The 18954-nt window shown below is 38.9% G+C and overlaps 1 protein-coding gene across 5 annotated transcripts in view; it reads left to right on the top strand.

Moving 5' to 3' along the window:
- CCDC88C (coiled-coil and HOOK domain protein 88C) overlaps positions 1–18954 on the top strand; it is a 99873-nt gene that overhangs the window by 48128 nt on the left and 32791 nt on the right. For all 5 annotated transcript variants that reach the window (XM_076345291.1, XM_076345290.1, XM_076345292.1 and 2 more), the window contains 9 exons: positions 2204–2262; positions 3899–3982; positions 4800–4940; positions 5679–5863; positions 6279–6360; positions 6820–6978; positions 12967–13113; positions 14544–14688; positions 17449–17630. In XM_076345291.1, coding sequence (XP_076201406.1) covers positions 2204–2262; positions 3899–3982; positions 4800–4940; positions 5679–5863; positions 6279–6360; positions 6820–6978; positions 12967–13113; positions 14544–14688; positions 17449–17630 — 1184 coding nt within the window. The remainder of the gene's footprint in view (positions 1–2203; positions 2263–3898; positions 3983–4799; positions 4941–5678; positions 5864–6278; positions 6361–6819; positions 6979–12966; positions 13114–14543; positions 14689–17448; positions 17631–18954) is intronic.

The raw sequence follows: 18954 nt of genomic DNA, 5'->3' as shown, positions 1-18954 counted from the left end.
TTCAGTCTCTCATGGAGAAGATGTCCTGCCCTGAGTAAGTTTGGGAGAATGAGACACACACTTGAGTCACTTGCTCTCCATAATGTAGCAACTTGCTCTCATGTCCCACGGGCATGCTCTGCATTTAATCCCTGGTCTGAATCTGCTCTGAAGCTGATGCAGAATGAAACCCAATGCTGAAACTCTAATGAGAACTCAGTTTCATGGAAAAAATGGCTTCTGACTAAACCAAGTATCTCCTTGGGCTAGTAGTGCCCTTAAAGGAACTGTTCATGAAGTAACAGATCTTTTTTTGTTGTTGCTGAGGGGTGTTTTTGTGACACTGTCTACGTTTAAGGTTGTGTTATTCAGAATCATACAGAACAATCAGACTTTCACAGACTGAAATGTTATTTGTATATTAAATTGTAATTTTTCAGAAAAGAGCAAGCCATGTATGCTGCTAGATACAGGGACAAGAGTAAGAATAATTGTACATATTTCAAAAACAGTTTTTAAATATTCTGCAGGGAAATAAACAGTATTGTATTTGCAGGGTGAAGTGTGAACTAGCACATTTTAAATATGTTTGTCTCTGCAGAAGAGAAGAATTCCTGCTTGCAAAATCGTAATGATTAGTAATGTGGGACTTCGATATTGAGAATTCTAGTGTTGATTCGTACAGTATACTGATGATTTCTGTAGAGCATTCTTGAAATATTTTAGAGATCAACATTCCTAAAAGTTGTTGAAAAATTGCTTAACAAGTAAGGTACATTTAAAGACTGGTTTAGAGCATTTGTGTGCCCTAAAATCAGGAAATCAGAAAACAAGTTATTTCCTAAGCTGCCTGCACTGGCTTGCAAGGTTCTCAGAATGGAAGTAACCCCTGTGGTAATTTAGGTCAGTGTGCCTTTGTGCGTTTGCAGGGCTGCAGCAGCTTAATTGATGAGTCAGTTTAACTCCAGTTCCCCGGCCCTGGGTCCTGCACATGCCTCTAACTTTCTGCCAGGGCAGCCTTACAAGGGCATGGTGTTGGTGGAGGAACACAGTTGCCCTCAGAAATTATTATCTGTCTATTTAGTGATAGGAGCAATTGAACACCCAAGTAAAGCAGGGTATAAAATTAAAGCGTTTATCCCACAGTTATACACTCTGTGTCAGGAAGCATGCAGATGTATAAGGATGAGAGAAAACTATACATGGCCTGTTTCTGTCTCCTTCTCTTCTTCCACTGTGGATGAGGACGGGCTTTTCCTGAACCTAACTCCATAATGATTTTTTATTTCCTCATTGAAGCTCCTTGCCTTCCATCTCCCCTTGATTATCTTTGATATACATAATTTTCTTTACCACCCAACTATTCCCACATTAATTTTGTTGAAACAAGGTCTGGAGTTGGCTCAAAGCCACACCAGTTCCCCTGGGGCAGCTTTCTCTCTCCTAACCTTAGGAGGCAGCAGGCAGGGCTGTTGGTCGCAGCAGGATTCCCTGCAGTAACAACCTGCATGTGTCTCCACCCTGCCATGGCTCCCCGAGCATATGGTTAGCTGCATATTCTCCCTTCTACATCACTCATTTTTTTTCTTATCCCTCTTAGCAACATGGGGTTTGTGCTTCAAAGTGCGAACAGGCTTTGATGCAGAACAGAGGCAGAATTTATTTGCTAAAACATCTCTCGGAGAGAATTTATGTGCACAGAATGGCACTCAGCTTTGGGAAGTCTGAGTGGCAACTATTTTACAGACAGAGAATTTAGGATAAGTCCTTTCTTTGAGAATAACCTTCCTTCGCTTGTGCCCAGGGTGGTTTTTGTTTTGGTGGGTTTTTTTTGGAGGGGAGAAGAGGTGGTGGTTCGGTGGGCTTTTTTGCACCCTTGTTAATCATAAAACAAGGGACAAGCATTGGGCATATGTGTTGAACTATTTAAAGGATTTTTTTTTTTCTTCCCATGCATTGATCAGAAAAGCCTCAGAAAATGTAGGTAAGGATAGCACATTGAGGGGGGAAAAAAAAGTCTTCCTAGATTTGGGATTTTAAACTAATCCATAAGAACTGTATTGTTACATGGAAAGTACGGTAACGTTATAATGGGTACATATGTATTGTTCAGGCACTTGTTCAAAGGTCTTATTTCTCTTTTCAGACGGATATTTTGGAGAAGATCGCTTGCAAGTACTTAATTTGTTGTACATACGTACTGATTCCCTTTTTTCTTCTCTAGGTAAAAGTATGGATGAAATTAAGAAGCTGCTGTTGTTGGTTCTGGGATGTGCTGTGCAGGTGAACATTCATTAAAGGCTTGAAAAATAAGATTTTTTTGAACCTGTTATTTTTTACTGGACTAAGAAAATCCACCCAAAGATCAGTGCTGTATGAACAAATCTCCAGCTCAAGACAGCTTGCGAGCTGAAATTGTGAAAAGACACAATAGGTGAATGAAAGAAATGCAGGGGAAAGGAAGCACGCTTTGTGATAGCAGTAGCCTCAATTTGTTGCCAATGCTTAATCAGCCATAGGATATGTACTCTTGCAACTAAGTAGTCCACTTTGATAACAAAGTGGGAAGAGATAAGCTCTGAACAGTGTTCTTGATATCAAGATTGTTGTTGGTTTATTTTCTTACCATTTTAAAATACGGAGTGGAACAGTACATATTAATGCCAAACAAACAGATAAGCTAACAGTCTAAACATTTGTTTAATGACTCCTGATTTTATTTGCATAATCTTTTGATTGAATATTATGTGTAGAAAATCTGAAATGAATAGATACTTTGTATATTCATGTGGGGATTTTTATGTGGCATTTGTTAAAATAAATAGACAGGCAATGTATATGGGAAACTCCCCAGAAATGCATGACGGTTACCAGATAAAGAAATCAGTGTTCTGCCTACCAAACCTCTGTGCTGGTAAACAATAGACGTGTTGCGGGCTAGCCTTTGCTTATAATTGACCTTGTTTTTAGGTCTGTCTAGTGTTTTTGTCATGCCTTAGGACACTTAGCCTGCTCAGCTATGTCAAGTCAATTATGTCAGGGTAAAGCTGTCTGCATATGGCTGCTCTGAACTATCTCAGTGTTGCATTGCAGCACAAAGCATAAAGGTCTGATTTGGCAAGCTGCTGTGCATCCTCAGTCCCCACTTAGGGATATGAGGTTCTTCCCAGTGAAAGGAATGGTTGAGACTGAGAACCAGGCCCCAAAAGGACACTGTAAATGAGTTTAAAAAAGCTTTAAGTAATGCTTAACTTCTCCACAATGCAGAGTTGTTACAAGAAGGCGATAATGTTGTTAGTGTACGATCACAGATACACAGATAGCAGATGTCTGCCTCTTCTAAAGCCTTAAGTAAAAGATTTACTAAAATCTGTTTGTCTGAAATGTCACTCGTATTTAACCAGAATGTTTCCCAACCCCATTTTTTATCTAAAACGTGTGTTCATTTAGTCCAACAAGCAACATTATGCATTGATGTGAATAGTATCTAAAGTGATACATCTCTTTTCATTGTCAAAACCAAGCAAAATGCAAACAGCAAAGCAGACAGGTTAAATGATGCAATGTAAATGTAGGTTGATGTTTGTGCAGCTCCATTGATGAAGCTGTGATGATTTCTTCTGGCTGTTGCCCCACCTCTTGATCTCATTGCAAGTTGAACTTGTTTTTAAAGAGCAAAACGAGCCATTTAACTTAGCCTTAATTGTACTGACTGTAAAAAGTTTAAATAATTTAATGCATAATTCGGTTCATGCTCCATATGGAGCAATTAAGTGTTATACCTTCTAGTGTGACAAAGTGTAGGTCTTGAACATTTTGTCATTAGCAATGTGGGGATTTTTTTTTTATTTAAATGAAAAATGGTGCAGTAAGTTTTAGGATATGTAACACTGTTTCAGGGTGTGTTTTCTTTTAACAGTGTGAAAGAAAAGAAGAGTTTATTGAAAGAATAAAACAACTGGATATTGAAACCCAAGCTGCCATTGTGTCACACATTCAGGAGGTGGGACTCTCAGTATTGTCTATTTTGACTTTTTATGTCTCCCTTCCTTGATTTAATGGGGTTTTTTTGCTATGAAATATTAATGCTTGGAATTTCATAATGGATTCATGAACTTCACAAAAAAAAAAATTGAATATGTTACTGCAATCAAATCATAAGATGAAAATGATAGGCGATGGGAAAGTTACTTGGCTCAGTGGTCTTTTAAAGAGATGCAGTGTTAAATGCCTTGCTTGCCAGTTATAGGCTGTGTAGAAGGAATTGTTGTACGGATAAATGTGTACTACTTGCAAAAGGCATGTATGGCTTAGGAGCTGCAATGCCCCTTGCAGCAACAGTGTAGGCACTTAGTCCCCAACCAGAGACATTTCTGCTAAAGACAGCTCCTCCCAGCTGTATCAGCTGCAAATTGCAAATTCATTGAAAGCAGGACTTCTCAGTGAGACACCAGCCTAACTGTTCAGTGTGGAATCAGTCCCTTCAAATCCCTGTGGTGACCACCTCAGTGCTTGCACTAAGACAGGTGCATACTTCTAATATGCAAGCACAAGGGCTATTGATCACTATATATATATATATATATATATATGATCACTTTTAAAAATCAGCCTTATTATTATAAAAAAATCTAAATACCAGAAATTGCTGGGTAGTGTTACAGTTAAGGTAGTTGTGTTTGTTATTTACAGGCTGGTTTTGGTGAAATGTGGTATGTTTTTTAGTTGATCAGTAGAAGAACCTGGGGGATGCAACATATACAGCAAACAAATTTACAAATCAACCAGTGGAAAGACAATTTTTTTGTTCCTGTTCCTAGGTGACTCACAACCAGGAGAATGTCTTCGACTTGCAGTGGCTGGAGCTCCCAGATATGGCCCCAGAAGAACTAGAATCTCTCTCCAGGAATATGGTTTTCCACCTCAAGAGGCTCATTGATGAGAGAGATGAATGCACAGAAGTATGATGACTTATCTCTCCCATGTGAAGTAGCAGATGCAGGCTCCATTCCTTCTCTTGTGTCTTGTTTGTGCACTGGGTTTCTATTTCTTCTGCACCTTTCTACTACACCTCTGAAAATCTGTAGAAAGATTTTGGCTTTTCCATTGATTCCCGCATAAACACTAAGGTGTGGTGAAATGATTGGTAAAGAAGAGTAGTCACTTCAAAATATTTGAAGTTGTGTCTTTGTCTTGAGATTTTTGTCTCTGCGTGTCTGCTCAGTCATTCATCTTTGAGTGATTGCTTGCCTGTCTCTCCATTGGTATCTACCATCATGGGTTCCAGTGTCTTCTCTAGCTTTTTTCTTTGTGAAGATGGCCCTATCTGTTGCTTAACTCATCAGTTCCTTTCCCTTCAGATCTCTGAAGGCTTCTTCCCTTTTTAACTTGTTAATTTTCTGTCATGCTTTTGACTGTGATTGTGTTAGTTAAAACTGTTAGTTGTTACAGGTTTTTATGAATTCTCCAAGCAAAATAGACTGCTTATTTTGAGCATTGGAAGGGGAATGTTCTAGTGGTCAGCATAGTGGAGATTCCTTTCCTCCTCTGTGTAACCTTCCCTCCTGGCTATCACTTGAATTCTGTATAATGCCAGGCTAATAATTTTCTACGTTTATAAATGATTTTTAGATACTTGAAAAACAATGTATAATTATACCGTTTATCTCTTGACACTACATACTTCTCTGTATTTCCAGGTCATTGTAGATCTCACTCAAGAGAGAGATTATTTGCAGTCTCAGCAACCACCAAGTCCTCTGAAAGCACCAAGTCCAGATTCTTCACCAAACTCAGCCAACCGTCTTTCTAATGAAGACAAGCAGCACCTTGCAGTTGAGCTGGCAGACACAAAGGCTAAATTGAGAAGAATCCGGCAGGAGCTGTGAGTCACCAGTGATTTGTGCTTCTGGGGAGACTTGTATGTTAAGTCTTGTGCATCCTGAAAACGCAGTTGCCTGTCAGCTTCAGTACACTGGCCTCCATGGGAGCTCTCAGAATCACATCTTTCAAATTTTTTATTCATAGCAGTAGGAAGCTAGTATGGATGTTCCATCTTTCTTCTTTCTTAACTGGTCTTTAAACACAGAGTGATGGCTACTTCCATTTTTCTTTTTGTGTCTCATCTCTCTCTTCTCCTCTTCAAAATGCCAACTGCTAGCTGCACTTTTTAGTTATTAGTGGGAAGTCCAGAGGCCAGTGAAGCTAGCTATGACAGCAGTAGCACCAATGAGATTTGAACAGAGGTAAAAAAAAAAAAAAAAAAAATTTCTTACTAAGGTTTTCCTAATCATTTTCAGGGAAGAGAAGTCTGAGCAGCTTGTAGATTCTAAACATGAAGTTGAGCAACTCGCCCTAGAGCTGCAAAAAATAAAACAAGAGGTAAGATGGGCTCGTTTTACTGTGACAGTCTTCCCTATTTAAAAAAGACTCTTTCAGTGTGAGGCCAAAAACACTACTATGCCTATTTTTTAATGAAGAAATCAAGTTACGCCAGCAAGCTGTTCGATGATTATTATGGCTATGGCATAGCAATGCTATGTTTTCCACTTAACTGGTGAGAGCAGTCTCATCTGTTTATTTTGCAAATGGTCTAGTAATGCCTGAAGCTTATGCAGCATCAGGCATTAGAAATGTCAGAGTCCCAACAGACTGAAGAACCTCTCTCTCTTGTAGAGAATTTACTGGCTAGTTAGGAGAATTTTCTTACTCCTGAACCAGGGGAATGCTATTTGCCTACATTTAAAATAAGTAAATAAATAAATAAAAATAAAGGTTAAAGGACGTGCTTTCAAGTGTTAACTAAGATTTCTCTCCCTGCTTATTCCTCACTTCTCACAGAATATCCACCTGGCCTCAGATGCTCGCTCTGCCCGAGCATACAGAGATGAGCTCGACTCTCTGAGAGAGAGGGCAAACCGTGTGGAAAGACTTGAGATGGAACTTGTTCGGTGCAAAGAGAAACTTCATGATGTGGATTTTTACAAAGCTCGCATGGAGGCAAGTGAAAATTGGGAGAAAGATTTGCTGAGTAATCCTTAATATTTGGCTTTTGTTGTGTTACCAGTTCATGTGTCATTTGTCATTGAGCTGACTGTAGCAAAACATCAGAGCAAGTGGAAATTTCATGACATACGTTATAGTTATTGACTTAGCAACATTAAAACTTCATTCAGTGGCAAGAAGGACTTGGTGCACATGAAAAATAAATATCCATTAGTTTTAATAACTCTGCTTAGTTCAGCATTATGTGGCTAAACAGGACAGACCTTTTGTGGATGCTTCTAGAGAATCCAGACCTTTAGTCTAGCCTTGAAAATTTGCTCTTAGGTAAAATGCCTGTGTTTCAGAGTTATTCCTTTGACTAACATTTTAAATGTCATGTATAAATTAGTTAAATGAATGTCTGGGTGTTTTTCCTTAGGGGTTTGTAGCAGATGCAACTGTTGTTAAAATGGCTGGGCATTTTTAAGCATGACCTCAGATGACAAATTCTAGCCACCTCTTTTTGCAACTGTTGCTTGTAGTAGTAAGGAGAGAAAATCTGGATCTTCCCTAGTGCCCCAGGTAGGGTATGTCAATGAGAAATGTATAGCTTTGTTCCAGTAGTAATGCCAGTTACTCAGCTTAGTCACCTGCAGCTATGCCCATCCTGGAGTTATTAATTAACTTAGGTTGGAAAGGACCTTGGAGATCATCTAGGCAAACTCATTGCTCACAGCATGACTGACCTTAAATTTAGGTCAGACTGCTCTTATTTTCTGTCCTTCCAGTTCTTTGAGCCATTCTCACCTAAACTCTCAATAATCCACATATGTAACACTTCAGCCGAAGTCAAATAAATATCCAGGCTTGCTGACCGCATGGAGGTTCAGTAATTTACAACCTCAGTATAATTAGATAAAATCCCAGGTCTGAGGTAAAAGAGTGATGTTGAAACTTGCATTTGCCAGGCCTCTAGCTGAGAACACAGACCTTATTTCTGCTTTATAAACTCTACTTTGTAGGTGATTTTTTTTTTCCCCTCTCTAACCTAAGGGGCCAGCTGGCTGCTGCTTCTTATGAATAGGTTCACTAAAATGGGTGGTTATTAAATGTAGTAATAGATTATGAAACCCTGTCTTTCCTCTCAGTAATTCCCAGTTTACATTAGGAAGTATGAAGCTCTGGCTCGCTTGTTTTCCTCCCTCAAGCTGGCAAATCAGTTGTGCGTTAACCTGGCACACTAGCTATCAGCATGGCATCCTAGCATTTCCCTTTTGGCTGTGCACTGGAGTTGCTTAGCTTCTACCTGCTGCTCAGATAATTTAGCTGGAGCTAGGAGAGGTGTTTTTTATTCTTGTCTTCATCTGAGATGAAGGGAGTAGCTATTTCTGTTCTTGAGTTCTCAGCCTCCGCTTGTCCTAGAGCTAGCAGTTTCCTGCTCTGCTGTGTGCATGCTAATCTTGCTTAACATATCATTCAGTAAAGAGACCTCCACTTCAGTTTCAAATTTGTTCCAACTTTTCTCACTCCCTCTTCTACCCTGCCAGTTTTTGGTGAAAGTATTGAACATCAGAGATGAGTGTCGGCTCTCCAAGGATACCTCCCTGAAATACAGTAGTGGGACAAAGAATATTTCCCATCAATATGGCACTCTTCTAATTCTGTGCCGCAGTGTGGCCTCTAGCAAAAGTTGTTGCTGCTGTAGGGGCTGAGCTCTTCTAATATGCGGCAGGATTGTGCAGCTGTCTGCAGGCTGCTCTGTGGTCTAGAATAGCCAGAGTGTTTCACATTCTCACCGCTCCTTCTTCCATCATTGATCAAGTCTTGGCACAGCCATGGACCGCCAGTGTTGAGCAGTGGCAGCGTCAGGCAAACTCCACTGGTTTCATGCTGATACATTCAGAGGATTCCACAGGGAACTAGTCTGTCTTTTTTTATGGTCGTAGAGTGGCACAAAGGCTGTGCATAGTAGCCAGTATCAAACTTTCCATGGTCCCTCAGTTTTCTGTCTTACCTGTCTCAAGTCCTCCGCCCCTCCAAAAGAAGGGTTAATGGCTGGAGTCGGTTCAGTGTCTGCTCAGATTCCTCCCACTCCCTCAAAAACTGTTTGGTGTACAATTCCAAGTTAAGATTTGTGCAGGGATGTAACATGGTAGAGATTTTTACCACTAGACAGTACAGTGCTGATTCATCTCATGGCATTTACTGGTTGCAGCTGGCTTCCTAAGCTCTAAGTCTTAAGACCTGAACAAATCTTACAGACGCACAGCAATGAAAATGTAGGTGCGAGAAATACAGTGTAAGTCACTTTTCTGTGGTAATGTGATACCATAAGGCTCATAGGGTCTTGACAGGGTTGTTAATAAGCAGTGCCAAATCGGTAAGTGAGAAGAAAATGTGGGTTTACCTTTGTGCATCAATGCAGAAAGCTGTTAAATGAGCACTTGAAAATCTTTTCCTTCTTGTAGTTCACATACGCATTTGGTAGTTAGAGCAAAAAATACAGTATGTGCTCTGTGCATGATACCATGACAAGCTTTAGGAATTGTGAGCAAGCTTACAAATAGTTTCGGAAAGCACATAATACAAATCAGCAGTGGTGGCAGGAAGAGATTTAAGGAGCTATTGCACAAGGAGTGCAAAAGGAGCAAGTCTTTCTCTGTTTGAATGTAACACATTTAGGCATGTGTGTTGTTTTCCTTCTCTGTATGTCTTGACAAAGTTGTTCAGAAATGACATTTTAATTCAACCATCGTTCAAGGGACGTGGAGATGAATATGCTCTGGAGACCTTCCTGCTGAGGTGGCTTAATGAGGTCATAACAGAATGTGGAGGAGCAGGCTTAATGCAGGGATTCCTCCAAGGAGGTGCTTCTCTCCAATGTAAAACTTCCCTCTGGCATCCCTCTCCATTGAACCTTGTGCTGCTTCAGGAGATCAGATTATTTTCTGAGGCCAGGGAGTCTGCCTTGCCCATTCTTCCTCCTTCTCACTGCAGTCACATTTCCATGCGGGATGATGGGAGGAATTTCTGTGAACGTTAAAAAAAGCAAAAGCATCTCTTGTATGTTTTCATATAGCTGTCCAAGGCAATGTTTGATTGTCGTAAGATGTTAACTGTGTCATGGCTCAGTAGGGGCAGTTTCTGAACTGCCAGAAGGGAGGGGTTTGAACTTTGTTTAATAACTAGGTCTGGATACGTGTGCAAATTCTCTAGTTTCAGATTTAAACAATCTGATTGCTACTTTAGTTTCTGAAAATGTTTTCCAGTAGCAACACACCCTGATTGTGCAACCACTTACTCCCACAGTTAATTGTAACCATATGAGTACACAATGCACATTCTTAAAGTTATTTCAAGGAACAGTGATACAGGATCAAACCACAATATGTAATTTATTTTAAAAATTACGAAAGCAGAATTATATATGTTGGATATTAAACCATCACAATTTAAGTGATATAAAACAAAGAGGTTTTTTAATCCCTTGCCTAGTAAATTCAGCGTATTAAAAAAAAAAAAAATCCACAGCCAACTATTTTTGCTGTCAATTTAAAAATAAACTCACAGTTACAAAATAATGTTGGTGGGTTTGTTAATTAAAGAAAAAAATAAACCTTAATTCCAGTGGAAGCACCACCACCCCATGACCACCACCTGCTGATTGTCTAACAAGTGTGATTTGTAGCCAGACACATTTTTAGGTCAACTATGTTATCCCAGCAACTTCTGGGAGATGTTAGTGCTGACATGTTTTAGTTAGGACAGTTTTACCTTCCAGGCCTTGAGATGTAATTCTACAAAGCTCCCATGGAGTAATTATTTAAATTATATGAACTCTTCAATATTAAGACAACCTCAGATCATGGGTACACCAGTGAGCAATGTTGACCCCGCCATAGCAGGCATTTCCACCAGGTTATTAATTTAAGACTTCATCAGAACTGCTTTCAACTGACATGTCCACCTCTCCTGGGTGGTCGATGGAAAGTGCTTCAGTCTTCCATATATTGCAGCTCCCAGTGATGCGTGGTTTGTACCGGACCCTGGATACGTGTATGTACTTGGCATGTAGTTTGACTCTTCATGAGACACTAAAATAACTAGTTCCTGCTTGGTAAGCACTTTTGGGGATAGTTCTGAGGCCACGTTTTTAAGGTCAGACACCACCTTACTTCTTAGGGCTGTGGTCCAGATTGAGTGTGATGATCTAGCAAAGTAAACTCTTGTCATGTGGCTGTTTCATTACACGTATTCTGGCAGCTTCCATGACACTCAGCACATTTTGTGTCATGTACTTCCTCTGGTCTGTCATCTGTTTAGTATCAGCCTTTTTAGTTTGCCCACCCTGAAGTGACTTGGTCCAAAATGCTGGTTCTATAAAATCGGTGTTTCAGTATTATTATTTTAGTTACTTGCATTCTCAGACATTTTAATTGCAGTAGATGAACCACTTCACAAGCACTAACGTACTTGTCCTTTTAATGCTACTGTAGTAGGGAAATTTTTCCTCTTGTATTTTGCAAGTTGGTAGCTGGACCCACTGAGAGATCGAGGGCAATGTGGTACTGCATAAGGTAGACTTTCCATATTATGCCATCTACAGTCAAGATGCAGCAAACAACTAAGATTACTTGCTATGTAAGGCGCCCTGTAGTACCAAAAGGCAAGGTGAGTGGCTGTCATCAGACACTCTTAACTTGTGCTTTACAGCTATCTTCTTTTCCTTCTTTTTTTCTTTTTGTTTTTTAAATAACTGAGCCACATAAGGCTTCTTAAGGCTGATTCTACCCCCCAAAATGAGAAGGTAGTTGCTGATTAAGCAGTGAAAGTGATTTGCTCATGCCTGGTGAACTTTCAGGAATCTACTTGGTTTGGATGTTTGTGGTCTGACGGAGCAGACACGAACACTGATGTCAGCAGAAATTTCACATTTTGAAGACAGTTGTCCAGGAATAAACTTGTCAAGCCATAAACATTTCATCCTGCCTGTGTGCACATTTTCTGTTTTTGCATATTTCATTGGAGCAGGGGAACGGATGGGGGGAGGAGGGAGGAAAGCAAAGAAATTTTCTTTTGTCTTTCTTTAGAGAATCAGATAATCTGCTTCTTGCCCCATTGTAACTCTTCTGGGCAAAAATCCATCCTGTATCCATTTAATCTTTTAAATGCTGATATGTTCCTGCCATAGAAAATTCTGTCTCTGACTCAAGACTTATCTGAGGATCAACAAGAGTAAAAGCTAGTAGTGAGGTATTGTAACTTGAAATAAGGCATACTTTAATAAATGTTTAAAACATGACGGAGGATACGTGGCCGGATTTTATGCTTTGGACATTTAATGTTTCTGGAGATAAGATACTTGAATGCACAGAGCTTTATTTGATGCTTTGCAAGGAATGTTTGGAGTGCAGTATGATTAACTTGTTTCTAATGCTGTGGCTACAGCAGAATAATAAGTTGAACTTCTACTCAGTAAAAACAGATCCAAAAGCTGTAATGGATAAGCAACATGGCTTGTGCAGTTAATGCTCATGAGTTAATTGGGGATGGGGATAGTGCTCCCCAACGTGCTTTGAATACACTATAACATCCCTTGAAAGTAAATAAATATAATCTATTTTGAAACTGGGGACTACAGTGAGTTTGCTAAGGAAATGGTATTATAACAGTGGAATTGGAGTTGAACAAGTTGCTCTTCTGTGTCTTGAGTCTCTTTGGTGCACTTCTTGATCTAGCCTCATATAAAGGAAAAGGAACTCCATTGAACTTCTGAAATTCAGGAAAAACAATAAGAAATATTAGATTTACTTGCATTAATGACACAGATAATTAAACATAGTATAATCTCCCATTAAAATATCAGGTAAAAACTTTTTTATGAAACAGAGAAACATGTCAGATTTCTTTCTTGTGTTTTGCAATGTCAGTTTATGAAAGTCAGCTGGTCTTTGAAAAGTCAGTTTATGTAAAGAGATTAACATTGTTACTTTTTCTCCCTAGGAGTTAAGAGAGGACAACATCATATTAATTGAAACAAAGGCCATGCTAGAAGAACAGCTAACAATGGCGAGAGCTCGTGGTGATAAACTGCATGAATTGGAGAAGGAAAATTTGCAGTTGAAATCCAAACTTCATGATGTAGAGCTGGTATGCCCTCTCTTTTTCATTATGCTCATTTTCTAAACTTCTGTTTTTATGCTAGGTCAGATTCATGTCACAGAAACCAGTGGAGGCAGGCAAATGAATCTACAGTGCTTTTAAAGACCTCTTTGGTTTAAACTTTGTGTACATGAATTCTTGAAATATTATAATGTTAACTGTAAATATTGCCAATGCTACTTTGTGTGAGACTGATGAATTTAATTTTATGCAAGAAGGTATATCACAATTTTTAAAATACAGATTGCTTTCATACATATTAATAACGGAGATGTTAAAATCTGTCAGTTAAGTAGAAATCTCTTAGATATAGGAAATGAAATCTACTGTAGTAAATGATCTTTTTTGTTGGAAACAAAACCCCCAGCCATTACATGACTTTAAGAATCCATTACCACTGTAAAAGACACAAAACTCCAAACTTACTTCTGTGTAAATCAGAGACATGGCTTATTGCTTCATAGACAAGGAAACGTAAGAAGTGGCAGATTATTGCCTACAAACAAAAAGCAACATTGTTTATAATCCCACTAGAAATAATAAATACTCTTTCATCTCTTGTATTTTACTTAAGTCCTCCTCTTATCCCTCTGTGTTTTGAATTCTTGTGGGTTTAACTGTATAGGGTTTCCAACAGGGTCTGTTGGAAACAAAGATGCTGAGGGTGCTGTGTGGAATTACGTTTAATGACTGATTCAGGGCATTATAAGGGTCATGTCATGCTTCAGCTTTTCCAAAGTGGCTGGTGATTTTGAATGATGCTTTTCTGGGTGACTTGATGAATTTTTGGGTCATGGTTTCTGAAAATTTGGGACTCTCAGAGATACCTCTTCAGCTCCCACAAATGCAAACGGCCAAAATAATCGCAAGAAGCAACGGTAGATTCATTCTCCAGATCTGTTTTCTGGATATTTAAAAACCCAAATTATGAGGCAGATGTTACTTGCCGATCCATATGACTGGATCCAAATTTGCCGTGAAGAGCTGAAGAAGCTCACAGCAGAATTCAAGGTGTTATCCACAGAGTCTTCAGTGTGTCAGTGCATGATGCTACATGTTTTTGAAGAGTTTAGCTCTGGAGACAGCTTGAATCCAGCCTGCCTTACTAGCCCTGGCTTGTACTGGCCCTGTCATCACCCAGTATGTTCTCGCTCCAGTCACCCTCCCTCCAAGTGTATCATGGACCTGAGCTGACTCTAAACAGGGCTAGTTGGGTGTCTCTGCACTGCATTCTGTGGCATGCGTGGTAGCCCACAGCAAACATTTAATGCTCTTACATCTATTTCAATATAAAAGCACACGGTGTTTAAGGAGATTCTTCTACCCTCAATGTGTGTTGTGTTTGTAGCTGTGCAACTGACAGAACAATCTTAAGGATAAGCTGAATATGCATTTTCACTCATGTGTGTCTTGCACAGGACCGGGACACGGACAAGAAGAGAATTGAAGAGCTGCTGGAGGAAAACATGGTCTTGGAGATTGCACAGAAACAGAGCATGAATGAGTCCGCACACCTAGGCTGGGAACTAGAACAACTGTCTAAAAGCACAGATCTTGCAGATAGTGAGTACCAGCTGGGGTAGTTGTTGTTGTGCTTGTGGTCTCTTTCAGAGTAAACAAGTTGGTTGACTGAGACGGGAACAGAAGCTGAGTCCAAGCTTGGAGAACTTCCGTCATTCAGCCACTTGACTTTGAACTTAGTTTTTTGGATCTTCTAAAATGTATTACTTTTAGTTTCTTTCACTTTCTTTTGAAAGCATTAAGAAGTTTTCCTTTTATTTTGTTCGTCACTGAGAGAGTGACTTTTAAGTAAAATGATAAAAATTAAAAAAAAAAAAAGAAGGCTTTGTAAACGACAGCAGAAATGTCACACCAAACACTGGATATTTCTAACTGAATGGCTGGGAGGAGTCTGTGATCTTTAGTATTCTTTAGTACAGTTAGTACAGACAATTAGCTGGTCTTTAAGTCCCAGGAAGTAGTATATGCTGAAGTCATTTATTTTTACTAGATACTGAAAAATGTGTACCGTTAAAATAACTGGCTGATTATTTTTTTTGAATGGTTGATTTGATTTCCGTAACTATCACAAACATAACTAATGCTTCCTCCACTAGTCAGGTTTTAGCATTGGTTTCTGTGTCTAACATTCATTCTGACTATAATACCAGCCAAAATAACAATGCGAAATGGAATTTGGGAAATATAAGCTATTTCGTGCAGTTCAATGTGCAGCTTTTATTAATTACTCACCTGATTCTGCTAAGACTTGCATGTTTGGCTTTGTGTACCAGGAAAAGTTTAACTTGAAGACAAAGGAATAAATTAGAGGAAGCAGATGTTCAGCTTTCAGTAAAGCTGTCTAGAAGAATAGCTTTGTTTTGTAAAATAACTGAACGTGTGCCTGACACCAATTCTCAAATCTGGTTGCTGTCTAGGATCTGAGTTCTCTTTACTAAGATTAATGGCTAATTAATTGTTACTTTTAATTAATAATCTTGCAAAGCAGGTTTACCTTAGCCTGAGATGTGAATGGCACTTTATTCCTCCTTATGTGTAATCAAGGATGTTGCTTATTATGTTAGTCAGTGGGGGGAAAAAAACAGTTCTCTCAAAACTTACAAATTTTCATGAAGAGTATTTCAGGAAAATGTAAAACTATCTAATTTTCTGGCTTGTTTCAAGTAGCAAGTTTTGCCCCCTTCCTGATTTGGTTTCACTAGTCATGTAATAGAAGGAAGGATGCTAGTTTTATTTTGTTATCTCTTATTTATTCATTTCTATCAAACATAACTTTCAAAATTTGATCAACAGAGAGGTTTAAAACAAATGAAAAAAGATGAGATTCCTTCACTGCACTGATGCTTATCATTTCAGCACTGGAGCTCCAGAACCTCTCTGATTAACCAAAGAAAAAGAGAGTAAGAGGAACTGAGAACATCAGTAATCTTTTGTATTCAGTAGGGAAAAAAAAAATTAGCGAAGGAAGCCTGATTTAAAAAAAAAAACTAAGAACATTAAACTTTGAAACTTTAAATTATTTCACAGAAGTGCTGTCATACTTTTACAATAATTCTCTTTAAGAAGTTCCATTTCAATGCATGTTGCTGTTCTGAATGCAGCTTGTTTGTACAAATAGAGTCAGTCTGCAAAGCTCTTTTGGAAAACCTCCTGTTCCTGGATTTCAAGTTGAGTCTGCAAGGGTGGCAGATAGGAGAAGATTTTTACCTGCTAATTTGGAATATTTTATTTAAAATCACTTAAAAAATAAGCATGTGAAAAAGTAATTTAGATCGGCTTTCCTTCAGGACAGAGCTCAACTGGAGTATTTAGTTAATGTTTACTATTTGAGTCTTCATTTGACCAAAACTCTCCAGGTGGTGCTCCATAAGAGACAAATGAGATTTTACCATTCTCAGAAACTTGCCAGTTCTGAAGTACTCAGTGTGCTGTATGTAATAGTGCTGATTATTTAGCAAGAGTGAATAATTTTCTGAGATTTAAAGACAATGTTAAAGTCAATCTCATGAAATGTGGTTTTGAGGTGAAGGGTAGCAATTATTCCATGTGAAACAGAGGGTTGCTCTTAGAATTATTCAGGTGCTGAGCAGAGAAATTAACTGAACAATGAGGCTTTGGTGCTGGGAGTTAAGGCTGAGAGGTAGTAAGACTTTTGATCTACAAACATTTAGAGTAAAATAGCATCTCTGTTGTAAAACTTGCATAAATTTTGTTAGTTCTGAGACTTCAACTTCAGACACTTCTCTATGATCAACATTCTGATGGATGTCCTGTGCCTGGGTACCTGGTAGTAAAATATCCTCCCTGATTCAGCATATTCTTGATGAAGTAGCTGTGAAGAAAAGCACTGGAACTCACTTTTGTAAGAATTTTGATCAAATACCTAAGTTTTCACTAGCTTTTGGAAGTGTACCATCTTGCTGTTTTAGCAAACACTTTGCAGTGGTTTACTTTCTGCCTCGATTTGTTTCCTCTGATGGAAGTATGAGCAAGGTATCAAAGTATATTTCGCTACTAACATTAAACATGCTACTAACATGACTAAAGCAACTTTAAGAAGAGTTAGGAAAGTAAGTAACTTTTAAGATGGTTATCTGTTCAGATACTTACCTATTTATTAAAGGTCTTAATTGTTATCTGTGAAAATGGATTCTGCTTTTAACAAAGCATTTAATTAGCAGTCAAGCTGAAATGATAAGGATCTGACTGCAATTATCTTCATACAAGTGAATCTTAAGGACCTAGGAAGGGAGATGTTTGTGAATTGGTTAGTGCCACCTTCTGATTCTCATATTTCAACAGCCAGAAAGTCCTTTGTGTTTGAGTTGAATGAATGTGCTTCGAGTCGCATACTGAAGCTAGAGAAGGATAATCAGAGCTTGCAGAACACAATCCAAGAGCTGAGAGATGCCTCCTTGACCTCCAGAGAGAGGAGCCTGAAGTTTGTGGAACTGGAAAAGGAAAATCAACAGCTTAGCAAAAAGGTAATTTGCTCACAGGAACAGAGCTCTTCAGTTTTTAAACACAGTGCGTATAGGGCTGTACGGCATTCCTGAACGATGAAGGATTGAAGGGAATTCACCTATGTTCCCCAGAAGACTGGGCATGGTTTTGGGCCCATCTATTTAATTGCGTTCTAACATTGGTGTATTCTATTGTGTTCTACTTCACTGCCTACTTAAGTGCATTATTGTAAGCAAAGGTGACTGTTCCTGTTTCATAAAAGCTGTCTTTCAGTGCTCATTTGCCCCTATCAGATTGTACTGTTGATTGTGTCCCTTTTTGTCATCTTATGGTAGTCACTACTAGGCAAGGAAGCCATGGCTACATTGAACTATTTTGTTTGTTTGAAAGTTTTAATATTGTTTTCATGCAAGTCAAATCACACAGGTGAATTCAGGTTAGTGTATTTTCAAACAAGTCGTCTTTGCTGTCCGTAGTCCTGGATCAGCTCTTTCTCTTTGTCTTGTCCTTTTGGCTATTACAAGTTCTCTAGCGTCTCCCTCCCTGCAAAGATCTGGGTTCTTTTAATCTTTGTAATAAACATGCAGGTCATAACTTTTTAAACTTACTTTTATATATATATATGTGTGTGTTACACTCTATTATTAACTGTGATTACATTTAGCTCAAATGCCAGCTCAGTGCTTGTCCTTGTGAAAGACCGTGCTCAATTCACTTCCAACCACTAGCTTTATTTTTGTCTGGCTAGTAACTTGCATCCTGAACTGTGATTAATTGAGCCAAGTGCCGGTGGGGAAAGAGGCTGCTTGCTAGTCTGAGTATAAAAAATCTCCATGCCAGTTTTTTCCACATTCGTACCTTTGCTAAATTATCCAGAATAAAAGGCTCTTTTCTCCTTTTCCCATTACTGCTGTAACCTGTGTGTGTGAGACATTGATACAAAGATTTCAGTCTTCTCTGGCCTGCTTATGGGCTAACTGAATGTTTTAAAGGACAAGGGGAAAAAGAATTTAGATAAGAAATGCTGGTCAAAGAATGTAGATATGAAATGCTGGTCATGGATTACCAAATTGTAACTAGCAGAGTGCCAGTTTCTCTGCCAAGGAGAACAGGTATCCATCACTGGATCCCTCCATCTTCTGGAGAGATTCTTTTGCCAAGTTGAGAGACCAGTTCTGCTTCTTGGCTTTCTTCTGTGAACAAGGAAAACTGCAAAAACTCGGTTCACTGTACTCCTCCTTCCACACTCCCATTTATGACCTGTTGTGTATGAGTAATTCACTTCAGCTTTAATTTACGTGCTTAAAATTTGAGATCAAGGCATATAAGGCACTCAGCAGATAC

This window comes from Aptenodytes patagonicus, chromosome 7, assembly GCF_965638725.1.
Source record: "Aptenodytes patagonicus chromosome 7, bAptPat1.pri.cur, whole genome shotgun sequence".
In the NCBI taxonomy this organism is placed as follows: Eukaryota; Metazoa; Chordata; class Aves; order Sphenisciformes; family Spheniscidae; genus Aptenodytes; species Aptenodytes patagonicus.
This window is presented reverse-complemented; position numbering and strand designations above follow the sequence as displayed.